Below are 12,494 nucleotides of genomic sequence, written 5' to 3'. Positions count from 1 at the left end.
AGCACCGAGTAACCTGCACACACTGCTTCACACACTGCTTCACACACTGCTGCGCACACAGACTCCACAGTCGACAATGTAAAACAAAGGGTTACTTTGCTGCAGCACAAATAATTATGGAAACTTGAAGCGGGTACAAAGTATTTCGTTCTAATTAATACAATTCATTTATACGTATTATATTAATGCCAATTTATTCCCTTATTTGTCCTCCGAAAAAAAATGACACAATAGAGCTGTTTTAAGAAGCGTTTATTGAAGAAGTATAAACCTTGTCCCACGTCGTCCTCGTTTTTGGGTCCAAATGACCTTCAGGTGTGTGTGTGTGTGTGTGTGTGTGTGTGTGTGTCTACACACTATCCCCGGCTCGGCTTTCAGACACGAACTGAACTTCAGCGGACCATGAGATGACCATGATAAGCTGTCCGTGAGGTGCCCATGTAGTGACCATGTGCTGTCCACGTGCTGCCCCACAAATTGTGCTTTAATCCGTGTCTTTTCTTCGGTGGGGTAACAACTTTCAGCTATTGGCGGGTGGCAAAAAATACTAGAAATAAAATAAAAATATCAGCGTCACACACTAGCACTGAGTGCAGGGAGACAAAGGCACAGCTGAAAAGAAATGTGTTTTACCGGTTACTGTCCCTCAAGTGAGTCTCGTGAAGGGACCACCGGCAATGAACACACACACACACACACACACACACGCCGATATTTTCACCTGCTGAAATACAACACAGACAGAGTAGATCAGTGCGAAGCCTTCCCTGCAGGGGGCCTGCTGTCCTGTGACATCACTAATCACCGTGGCCACGCCCACAGTGGACAGCACTGGACAGAAGTGGACATCTACACGACGTACAGCATTACGCACGAGCAGAGCCCCTCGAGCAGGGTCCAGCGAGCGGCCGTACCACAGTAAACTCAAAGTCACATTGTGCTGAACAGCTGAGCGGAGACACGTTGTGTTTTTGTGCAAAAGCCTCCGTGAAAGGACGCGCTCGCTTCCACGCGCTACCTGTGCTGTGTCAGACTTTGCTCCGCTTTACACACGTCGCTCCTTTTCCCACACACACCTGAGTGAAGAAAAGCAAAACACTCCCACTTCTTGCCGTGTCTCTACTGCATTTTTACTCTTCTGTGGAAAAAGAACTGATTAAAATAATAGTATAGAGAAGCAAAAAAAAAAAAGAACACATTTGGTCTCGTGCTGTACACATGGGGACAGTCACGGTAAACCCCGCATTGTAAGGGATCTTGGACGCAGGTGAGAGTAAAACAAGAGTCAGTAGGTATCTGCGCGCGCTGGATTTGTCCGCAGTGCGGACATCTCGCAGGAAATGGTCCACTTTTTATTATTATTATTATTATTATTATTATTTCTTAATTAATTATAATATCCTCAATGTTCTTATTTAGTTATATGAGCGCTCTAGAGGCAGTAAATAATGATAAAGTCAATAATAACTAAGACTTAGCAGCAGCAGAAGCGGCACGAGGCAACGAGAGGGTTAGAGCTCGAAAGGTTCGAAAACGATCTGCTGCTTTACCCTAAGTTAACACGGTAAAAATACAGTAACCCTCTGTAGAAATGAGCAAGTCGCTCGACACTGTACGTCGTTTTGGAAAAACAAAATTTGTCCGCTCACTATTAATAACACTACAATAAGTGTGAATGTACACACACACACACACACACACACACACACGCACACACACCATAGTACTATTTTATGCGCATTTGACTTATGCGCGCGACCCCTTCCCCCTTCCCCCCGGGGAAACACTGCTGGGAAAATATAAAAAATGGACTTTGGTACATTAAAAACGCTCGTGAGCGCTGCTGTCAGCCATCAACACACCCCGGATAATCAGAGTATATCAGGGTGAAAACGGGTAAACGTGCGCGTATTCTTACTCGGCATAACAGAATGAACACTTTACTGAGAAGATTTCTATTAGATACAGGAATGTGTGATGCAGGTTGGTTTACAGTGTTGTTTTCTACTGTTGACTATTGACTATTGTTTATATTTATTATATTAATCAATTTTATCATTTGTTTTATGACTAATTGCAGTGTATATTATGAGCCCGTTTATTCTCGCGCACGCGAACCTTCCGTGTTCCACACAGTGAGGGTTCAGATGGTGGTTTTGAGCTGCACGCGCCATGCCCTCCCCAAATGTGCAACAAACAGAATTTAATTTATTTAATGTAACCCCCCCCCCCCCCCCCCCCCCACCAACCTTCTTTTAAACCCCTTCTTTGTGCCTGGAAATGAAGGGTTGAGACGACGGAGAGGAACAAACAGCAGCAGGCTGTTTTACCACTGTAAAGTGGAGCCTTTTACTGTAACCCTGTAAAAAGGAAGAATTTATTAGAAAACCCTTTACAGTACATTTTCAGCTCATATGAGTTTGAGTCTTTACTGTGTTTACTGTCACTGCGGCCCTGAGGCTGAATGAGCCGCAGAGAAACGGGCGACGGAGTCCGAAACAATCCGAGACGCCGTGAGCCCAAGATAACGGTACAAGTAGTGTAAATTATAGTGTGTTTGACAGTGCGACTGGTACACACTGGTTTAATCGGTAATAAATAATACTGTTCCGGTACGGATACTGACTGGTACTGCAGTATTAGCGCTAGTATTGATCAGGGTTCGACTCTTCTCAGTTTTATGCAGTTACTCGTGTGATGAACATCGGTGCGTGTAGCGGAAAGAAACAAACTGACTGTATTTAAGGATCACACGTCTGTATCTATCTAAGTGTCTCTTTCTGTTAATGCAATGGACACATTGTATTTTCTATGAGATGTTCGTCGCTTGGAGAAAAGTGCCTGATAAATGAATACATGTACATGTAATATGCAAACATGCGCTTCATGGTTTATTGTAGCGGTTTATTCTCCTGGTTTATTCTTATGCTGCCGTTGGACGGAGAAGAATAATGTCTTAAAAAGGGTTTATTAGAAGAATAACCGCACACACACTTCTAAGGATGAAGAGACCACTCCACGAAAAACAAGCATCGTTCATCCTTCCACCTCGCGCACATCACAGCAACCGACCAGAGCAATCTTTTAAATCTCATCCATAAAATCTATATCACGGCCTAAATGGGAGATTCCATAATTCTCCGAGTTCAGAAACAATGTATAAACACGGTGATGTTCGTTCAGTAAAATAAAAACAACCCTCAAAAGATCTGCGGGTGAGACCGTGGTAAACATGGTGTAATCGGGAAGACAGCGAGCAGCAGCAAGCACTGCGGGTCTCCGAATGACGGACGTGACGGACAGGAGGGAGGAAGAAGAGTTTGTTCCTGGACACAAAGCGAGAGGAAAATGAAATCCCTGTTCGCGCAGGTCGGTTTGTGCGCGTTCGCGACTCGCACCTTGTACCTATTGCAGGTATTGAGATGTTCCACTACAGTACATCACACACGTGACACGCATCCGTGGTGGGAGGGGAGAGGGTCATGGCGGGGTCTGGGGGTCGTTTACAGCCACCACCCCCACTTGTGCTCCACACTTCATTCCCTGGAAGTGTCCATGTCACTGGTCAGCAGGTAGAGCACCATAGTAAACAGGGCTCTTTGTTGGTTGTACCCTGAAAGTTCCCGAAAGTTCTCGTTCCCTCTCCTGCTGCAGGACCCTTGAGCACAGTACTTACCACGAACTGGTACAGTAAGAATGTATAAACGGGTAAATCGTCACATAACCGTTTGATTGTCTACTATAAGTCACTTTGACAAAGAGGTCATAGGAGCTGTTAAGAAGGAACACGTGTGTGTGCGTGCGTGCGTGCGTGCGTGCGTGCGTGTGTGTGTGTGTGTATGTATGCTATTAATTTGAAAAGGAAACTCGTGTCCAGGAGGCAGTAGTAGGAAACCCGCGTCTTGTGCACGCAGAACAGTCCCAGAGCAGCAGAGCGCAGTGGTGTCCTGTGTCCTAGGGGACACCTCCACCCTTATTTGGGGACATTTTCTCCTCTGTTCCAGCTGCGTTTTGCAGCACAAAAAAATCTAAACCTCGTGTAAAAACCACACGGTTTGCTGAGCTGAACAACGGGCTGGACGTAGAACATGAACGGAGTCGCAGAGAAGAGAGCAGAGGACCAGCAATAAAAGTGCTTTAACAGAAATGTTCTTCCGTTCCCTTAAAATCTATTAATAAAAACTGGCATTGCGCGACAGGCACTCTAGTTAATTACCACTAAGAGTAATAGCAATTCTGATTTTAAGAAAATTTAGATTTACTGGCGGTATGAACCAGAATAAAACGAAATTGTATTGAACACAAATACAAATGAAACTGTATTTTGTTGCATATTGGCCAAGATAAAAAAAAATCACTTTATGCGAAATATGAATCAAAAAAGTCATGTGAGTAACAAAGAAATACTGGGAAACAAATAACTGTATTATTATTATTATTATTATTATTATTATTTATTATTATTATAAAACAGTTATTTAGCTGATACTTCCAAGGTTAGTTTTTTTTATCTTACACATTTTTCACATAGATCAATTAATCAATGTGAATCAATTTTTTGTGAATGGAATCAATTTTTTCACCAAAATATGGAAATCTCAGATGCTCAATTCCCATAATTTCTACGAAGTTTTGTTGGCTGAAAATGTTTAATCAACAAATAACGACATATCCGCCAAAATGTGTCCTGCTAGTTACGAGTAGATACTCACTGCTAACTCACCTGCTGCTATTGACAAATAGCGCATCGGCACGAGCTCTGCGCAAAAACCACTCGTTACGAGCCCCGTTAAAAGGCGACTGAAACACTCTTCAGATTTAAAAAAAAAAATCCACAAATTTTAAATTCCCTTTAAAATCGAGGACAAACTTTAAAAAATTTACTAGTAGGAGAAGGAAGATAAACATACCACTAAGTGCAACCCAGATGTACTGCATTTTTTATTCATACTTTTGCAGGAAATCCTAATAAATAAGTATAATGTACATGTAACAACGAGGGGCAGCTAACGATAGTGAGCAAAAAACCTTTTACTTCGGATGTTTTACACGGTTTTTCGTGTTTACGCGCAGGGACACAACGATGGGAATATTGCACTTAAACGCGTTATTATTATTATTATTATTATTATTATTATCACACACACACATACACACACACACACACACACAGTCTGAAACCTCTTGTCCCGAGCGGGGTCGCGGCGAGCCGGTGCCTAACCCGTAACACAGGGCGCAAGGCTGGGGGGGGGACACCCCACCCACCCTGGACGGGACGCCAGTTCGTCATAATAATATTATTATAAAAATAATAATAAGAAGAAGAAGAAGAATAATGCGAAGTCCATGGTCCAGCCTCAAAAGCACCGGCTAAGGGTCCGACCTCCCGGCGACCCTCAATGTAACAACAACAACACTGTTAGGTGTCCCGAAGTCGGCAAAAATCCATTCGCTACTGTAACACTGTAATCAGTCGTGTAAATTAAAGCGCAAACCAGCTGCATTTATGGAGTAGGACGCGCTGCCCGACATCTGGAAACACACACACACACACACACACACACACATTAACGAAGCACACGTGGAAACTTGAACAGGACTTTTCTAGGTAATGTGTGTATAAGACCGCATTTTTACCACATTTCGTTACTTTTGATTAATGCCCCCAAATTAATTCCCTCCTACAGCAAAACCTCAGTAAATTTCCACTGCACGCGCAGCCCTTATTTGTTAGAGCCATTATGATCAATAACTGCTGCTGAGACCCTGGGGGACATACGGCGGATTGAGTCGGAGCACAGAGCCACCGACACCCAGCACTGACACGCAGCTCCAGTCCAGTAAGGTGAGTACCGGGGGGTAAAAGCGCTGAACGCGCGCCTCCCCTAATTGCCGCCGTACCAGAGGTCGCGGGTACGAGCGGGAGGCCCGTGTCCCGCATGGGCCGTGCAACAGCCAGGGACACACACGCTGACATACACACACAGACACACACACAGGAAAAGTGTCCCGCAAAACGGACAAGGGGACAGAGGGAAAAGGGGACGAGGGCACGCGCTGCCCTTTGGTGCCGCTCGAAATGAAGCAGAACACCGGCAATGAGGAGCGGATGGTCTTTGTATCAAACATCACATCTTGTGCTTGTTCTCAAAATGACAACTTCGGAATATTTGCGTTCCTTACAATATTGTTACTAGCATTTTCATCACTTTTTTTTACACAGATATATTTCAAATTGCTATTTAATCTCAAGCGGAAGGTGTTCATGTGCAGCTCATAATCGCATTATTAATATTAATTGTGAAAAGAAGAATAAACAGATTAAGGAAACAACTTAAGTGTCACGTCTGTTTAAATCGCGACGAGAAGGTTCTAGAACGCGCAATAACTGACACTGAAATGCCACTATCTGTGGTGCATTTTGTTGCAACACGTAATAAATACAGCAGAAAAACTTTGTTGCTGCGTAAAGAAAGGTGTTAACGATGATACATTTTGTAGGAACTTTTTAATGAATAGACACCGAGCTCCAAAACAGGAGTATGTTTGATATGTTTAATGCATTTGTTCAGTAAACGAAATAGTTCAAAATCATTAGGAAATAATAAGTACATTTTGAAAGGATTAAATTGCGTTATTTCTCCGCAGGTCCAATTTTACATGATATCAAATCGATAAACATATCAGCTTTGAAGTGACACGAGAGAAGAAATTACCTCAAGGTGTGTGTGTGTGTGTGTGTGTGTGTGTGTGTGTGTCTGGTTTGCTCAAAGGTTTGTCCAGAAACCTCGAGTAAAACCTGAGAGAGAAGAAAAGCGGTAACACAGCACTGAGAGACAGGCCCGCAGAAACCGTGAGGAGCGCGCGTTTGTGTGTGTGTGTATGTGTGTGTGTGTGTGTGTGTGTGAGACAGTCCATACATTCAGGAACAGTAGGCTACTTTCAGTTATAGTCCCAACACAGAAAAGTCTTACAAAAAAAAAAAAAAAAAAAAAAACATGGATACCATGATTGACACTGACACGGATCCACGGGAGATTCGCGCTCCTCCGCGTCCTTTTGGAAGAGAGCAAAAAAAAAAAAAAAAAAAAAAAAAAAAAAAAAAAAAAACACAGAAAGCAGAGTCTCTCGGGAGCACCGCTCGTCGGGAGCGCGCGCGGAAAAAACGCGCACTGGCCGTCGCCGCGTCCCGCGCCACTCTCTCGCTGTCACGGGTCTGCGGCGCCGGCCGACACGGTCCATGCCGGGAGGCAGTACGAGTACGAGTACGAGTACGAGTACGGGTAGAAGCAGGGCGGCTGCACGGAGAGCAGCGGCGGTCGCAGCAGCTCCCCCGGGCCGTACTGTCTCCGGTCGTCCCGCACCAGCACCTTCACCGCGACCTTCTTGGCCGCCGGGGCCGAGGCGAGCAAATCGGCGGCCATCTGACGGCGCTTGGTTTTGTACCTGCGGTTCTGGAACCAGATCTTAACCTGCGTCTCCGTGAGCTTCAGCGAGGCGGCCAGGTCCGCTCTCTCCGGGCCGGACAGGTACCTCTGGTGGTTGAACCTGCGCTCGAGCTCGAAGACTTGCGCGTGGGAGAAGGCGGCCCTCGAGCGCTTCTTCCTCTGCTTGGGGGGCTCGGCTCCCCCCTTGTCCGAGCAGCACGAGCCGTCCGCGTTCGTCGCCGCATCTGAAAGAGAGACAGACACGCTCCGTTTTGCCGGGCGTCACGCGCGTCGTCCCCGGCCGTGCCCGGGCCCCCCCCCGGCACCATCACCACCACCACCACCACCACCACCCCTCCCCACCGCCGCCGAGGCGCGAGGCCCACGTTTGAAGTTCGGGATTTTCCGCAGCCATGGCATGGAAGTCCCACGGAGAGCAGGAGGAGCGCGTTTTCCACGTGAGAAACAATTCGGCGCCTCGCGAGGTTTATTTTTCGAGGTGCCGCAGAAAAACGCGCGCAGTCAGTGCCCCCGCCGGCGCCCCCCAAGAAAGAAATAACATCATGTAGTGCCGCGGTGGGCCACGACCGCACTTTACACATCCACATCATCAGGCTGATCTGCGGGGAAATTTGTATCAAATGGAAAGCGTTACATTTTTAAAGAAACAATTCACATACATTCGCTTGTTTTAGGAAGGATTCGCCGCGCGCTAAGGGCTATAGTATTTTAGACGTGTTGCCTTTATCCGTAAATAAAAACGTATATAATAATATATGTATATTATTATATATATGTCTTGACATGTTCTAGCGACCATCCCAAGAAGAAACGAGGCATGATTTTGCTCCGAGTGGAAACAATTTGGACGCACGACGATTCTGACGCACACGCCGTGTCACATCAATGATTAATATATATAAACGTGACGATGTGCTGGGAGACGTGAAGCGTGGCGCGTGGGATCGCTGCCACTTCACCGTCTAAAAAGCGCAGGAGTGGTAGTAAACGAAGGGTGTGGGTGCGAAAGGGCCACGGCCACGGCCACGAGCGCTCGCGCTCACCGGAGACGCGCGCGGAAAGTTCACAGTCACTGAGCCCCTTGGCGGGTGTGGAGTCCCGCTCCGAGTGCTCGTGCACGGCGCCGTCCACCACGGTGTCCCCCCCGGCGCACACGTCGGACGTGTGCAGGTCCCGCTCCGACTTGCACGCGGCCGCCTTCTTGCTGTCACTCTCCTCGCTCACACCCGAGTCCGAGTCGTAGCCCCGGCGGCTGCGCTCGGCCGCCGCGCACGAGCCCTCCTCCTCCTCCTCCTCCTGCTCCTCCAGCTCTCCCAGTATTTTCCAGCAGGGCGCCTTGGGGAAGAAGGCGTCCAGGTCTTTGAGACGCCTGCTCTTCTCCTCCTTCTTGTTCAGAATGGCTTGGATGGAGAAAGGCGTCAGAGCGCTGCCGCGGACGGCCATGATGTTCATCAAACTCGTCGACTCACTTCTTCGGTCACGGATGCGGACACGGAGATGAGGCGGCGCGGCGCGAGGAGGATGATATCGTTTTAGTCCTCATGCAGCCCGAGGTGGTCCTCCCGCGCTCCCACACACTGAGGAGGTCGGACTCTCATCGCGTCCACGTGGACGGCGTGGACAGCCCGGACAGCCCGACCTGCCGCTCCCGCAGAGCACCGCAGAGCACCGCAGAGCACCGCGCAGCACCGCACCGCACCGCACCGCACAGCACAGCACAGCACAGCACCGCACCGGCCCACCGCCCACACTGCCTCGCCGCGGCGCCCCGAACCCTCTTCACCCACCCCTGTCCACGTCCCTCACCTGTGAGTGACAGAGGGCCTCGCCGCCTCCTATTGGGCGGAATATTACAATGTCGCTCTGTGATTGGTGCGCCCAAACCGCAGCCAGCCAATAGCATGCGCGACCACAAAAGTCTCGCAAGTTTTAACTCTTCGCCTGCCAAATAATTCATAATAATTTGTGGTCAACACAAGCGGAGCTATGTACATATATATCCCCCATTTCTCCCTTGTTTTGTTCTTTCCCCTTTTTTGTCTTTTTTAAGTTCCCCGCTATGATGAGATGAACTATAGATGCTAAATATTAAAACTGCAGAAATCCTTTAACTACAGAAGTCTGTATCCAATTTCCAAAATCAATTCAATGAGCGCTGCTTTCTGACATCCCATATTATTATAAATCACTTATGAACGTACAGGCTGCATGGCTCTGCAGTTAAATTCCTTTACATTCTAGCACGCTTTTGTTTTTTCTTGTTTTCTTCTTCTGGTGACATGATGATTTTTCATGGCAACGCGAGCGACTCGTACAAACGGTCATCTTCGGAATTAGCCGCAGAGTAAAGACGAGCTCAGCGCGGAAAGTTCAGCTGCAAGAGAAGCGCCGTTTCTGCTCTAAAACACGATCCCGGACTCGAGCGTCGATCCCTGTCCAAATAGATCTTTCCAGTCGCGCTTTTCGCACTTTAGTCTTTAATTTGAATTGCACTGAACTGCACGCACACGTGAGCAATAGAGCACAAGTGACAGTAGTATCTGCGGCCGACCGACGTGTGTGAAACGATTGTGGAGGAAAAGAGAAGCGACGCGCAGACTGAGAAGGACTCGCACGTGTTTTATACGATTTATGAATTTAAAGCATGTGCACGAGGGACATGATGATCAGCCCAATTTCTGCATGCCTTTAACATTCTACATTTTTAAGAAAGTGGAACATTTTCGTTTTTACTGAAATTATTTTGCTGTTTCTACACAAAATATAATATAAACGAGGACTAGACGCAGACTGTTTCTTTATATCAGTTACACGTTTTCCATTTAAATAAATACAACTGTTTATATATGGTAATGATTATGATTATATATAGATTGTACAAACCATGATTATAAATAATAATACAATGTTCAGTCACAAATAATATATCAGCCATAAAGTGATATATCCCGCTACAATAAATGTAACCTTCCGCTTAAAAAAACACTCGCGTAAAGTGGGAAACATATTTCTCAAGTCAGTGCTTTGACCAAGTAATTTTTATTTTCTGGTGAAAAAAACAAATTTGGTAACATATATATTTCCGAAAAACACAGTGTATTACACAATTTGTCAATGCATAATTATTAGGGTCATTTAGATACTCAAAGAAGAAAAGTGCCGAAAGACAAAAAATAAGTCAAGTATTAAAATGAAACCAAAATCGCAGCTGGAAAACACAGGACTGTACTGGAGACGATTATCCGAGCTACATTACTAAATTATTATTATTATTATTATTATTATTATTATGATTATTATTATAACTACATTTGCATTTATTCATTTAGCAGACGCAAAGCGACGTACATCTCACCAAAAGTACAACAATAATAACGCAAAAAGAATATTAAGAATTTTACAAGAAATTCCGTAAACCTGTTTCACAGTTTATAATTAAATTCTGTCTTTTATCTTTTTTGTACGTGTCAGTCAGTGTCCAGTATGACTCGCAGCCAGTACAAAATGCAATTTACACTGTTGGATCAGTTGATTTGGTAGTTTGTTTTTTTTTTTTTTTTTTACCTCTCGACGCGATGCTTAAGGCACTTGAAACCAAAAATACACACACAACTTCACAACATGATTCATAAAATAACGTCATTTCCAATTGTCGGTGATCATTAATACCAATAATAATAATAACGTCGCACACAAAAAGCAAAAGTGCGCGTACAGCTATGGAGGCGAATGGAAAGCGGCTGTTCGGGCTATTTGCACTTTCATTTAATGAAAATTAATTTATTCTCCGAGAGAGAGTGCTGCTAGCTGGAGACAGCGCTCACACCTTGGTCTCGGTGACCTTTCACTGTCACACAGTGTCACTTTCCTCCACATGGAGCAACTGCTGGATTTTGTCCAGGAAAAGGTGGTTAAAGCGCTGCGCTGGAAGGAAGCAGGTCACGAGCACCATTACAGTACGAGCACGTGTGTGTGTCCGTCCACTGTGTCCCTCTAGTGCAGGACTGTCCAGTCATGGTCACTGGGGGGCTATTTGATCCACAGTGTAGATCGATGGAATCGTGTCAATTTTTCCCCTTTTTTACCCGACTCCTTCCTTCAAAGACAGCAAAATAAGCCGCTTCATGGTGATTTACCAGTGTTTACTGGGTTCACAGCAAGGTATTCAGACTGTACCTATTCAGGGTAAACACTGTACCCTAGGAAAGGGCGCCGCCAAAGCGCCCCAGTGAACCTCCAAGGGTCTCCTGCCATCTAGTGGGACGGAAGGAGGACAAGTGGAGTTCTTGTCGGGAGGTCCGAGGAGCCTCGTGGTTCGGCCCGCGTGCGGGTCCCCTTCTCACACACACACACACTTCACCACGATCCACGGTATGTGCAAGGTACATTTGTGCGCCTCGAGACCCCACTTGGACACAGCGGGGCAACGGTTCGCACGCGACGCAGACACGCGCACAGTACGGTGCTCTTAGCGGAATCCCTCGTGGGCCAGAAAGTCCCTTCCTTCGGCGCACTTCGTGATCTCTGAAACGTCTAGAATAGCCCACTTGGGACACGTTTTTATTTATATTACAATAAAGCCGCCAAATCTAAATATATTATTATTATTATTATTATTATTAATAAAAGTAAGAATAATAAACTTTTCTTATTACTATTACTACTGCAACATGCATTGATTGAATTACCATACTGGTTCTAAAAAATACCGATATTACAATAAGAAAGCTGACAAACGTTTTAAATGAAATATTTAACAAAATCTCTTAATTGCAGAAACGATTTTACTTTACTTAAAGCAAAATAAGACATGGATTTATTATTACCGTTGATGCTTAAACTGTAACGATTCCCTGTACTGTTATAAAATAACAGCAATATTGTTACTATTATTATTAATAATAATAAGCAATTGTTCCTTTCAGTGCTCAAGCGACCTTAATTCACCTCTTGGGTCCCTTGGGCTGTTGCCTTACTGCTGCGAACCATACAGGCCGAAGTGGCACTGAGGCAGACAGTATGCTGGAAATGACGTGGCCTAAGCAC

At 45.7% G+C, this 12,494-nt stretch overlaps 1 protein-coding gene across 1 annotated transcript; it reads right to left on the bottom strand.

Moving 5' to 3' along the window:
* Positions 1–7,149: 7,149 nt before the first annotated feature.
* On the bottom strand, positions 7,150–9,217 carry nkx3-2 (NK3 homeobox 2). The gene is made up of 2 exons (XM_018735400.2): positions 8,492–9,217; positions 7,150–7,672 (listed from the first exon to the last, which is right to left on the bottom strand). The coding sequence occupies exons 1-2, from the start codon at positions 8,898–8,900 to the stop codon at positions 7,209–7,211; spliced, it is 873 nt and encodes a 290-aa protein (XP_018590916.2). The 5' UTR covers positions 8,901–9,217; the 3' UTR covers positions 7,150–7,208.
* Between the last annotated feature and the right edge of the window lie 3,277 nt (positions 9,218–12,494).

The sequence above is a fragment of the Scleropages formosus genome, chromosome 11 (genome assembly GCF_900964775.1).
Source record: "Scleropages formosus chromosome 11, fSclFor1.1, whole genome shotgun sequence".
NCBI classification, from domain to species: Eukaryota; Metazoa; Chordata; class Actinopteri; order Osteoglossiformes; family Osteoglossidae; genus Scleropages; species Scleropages formosus.
The sequence above is the reverse complement of the archived record's forward strand: the minus strand, read 5'-3'. Positions and strand labels throughout refer to the sequence as shown.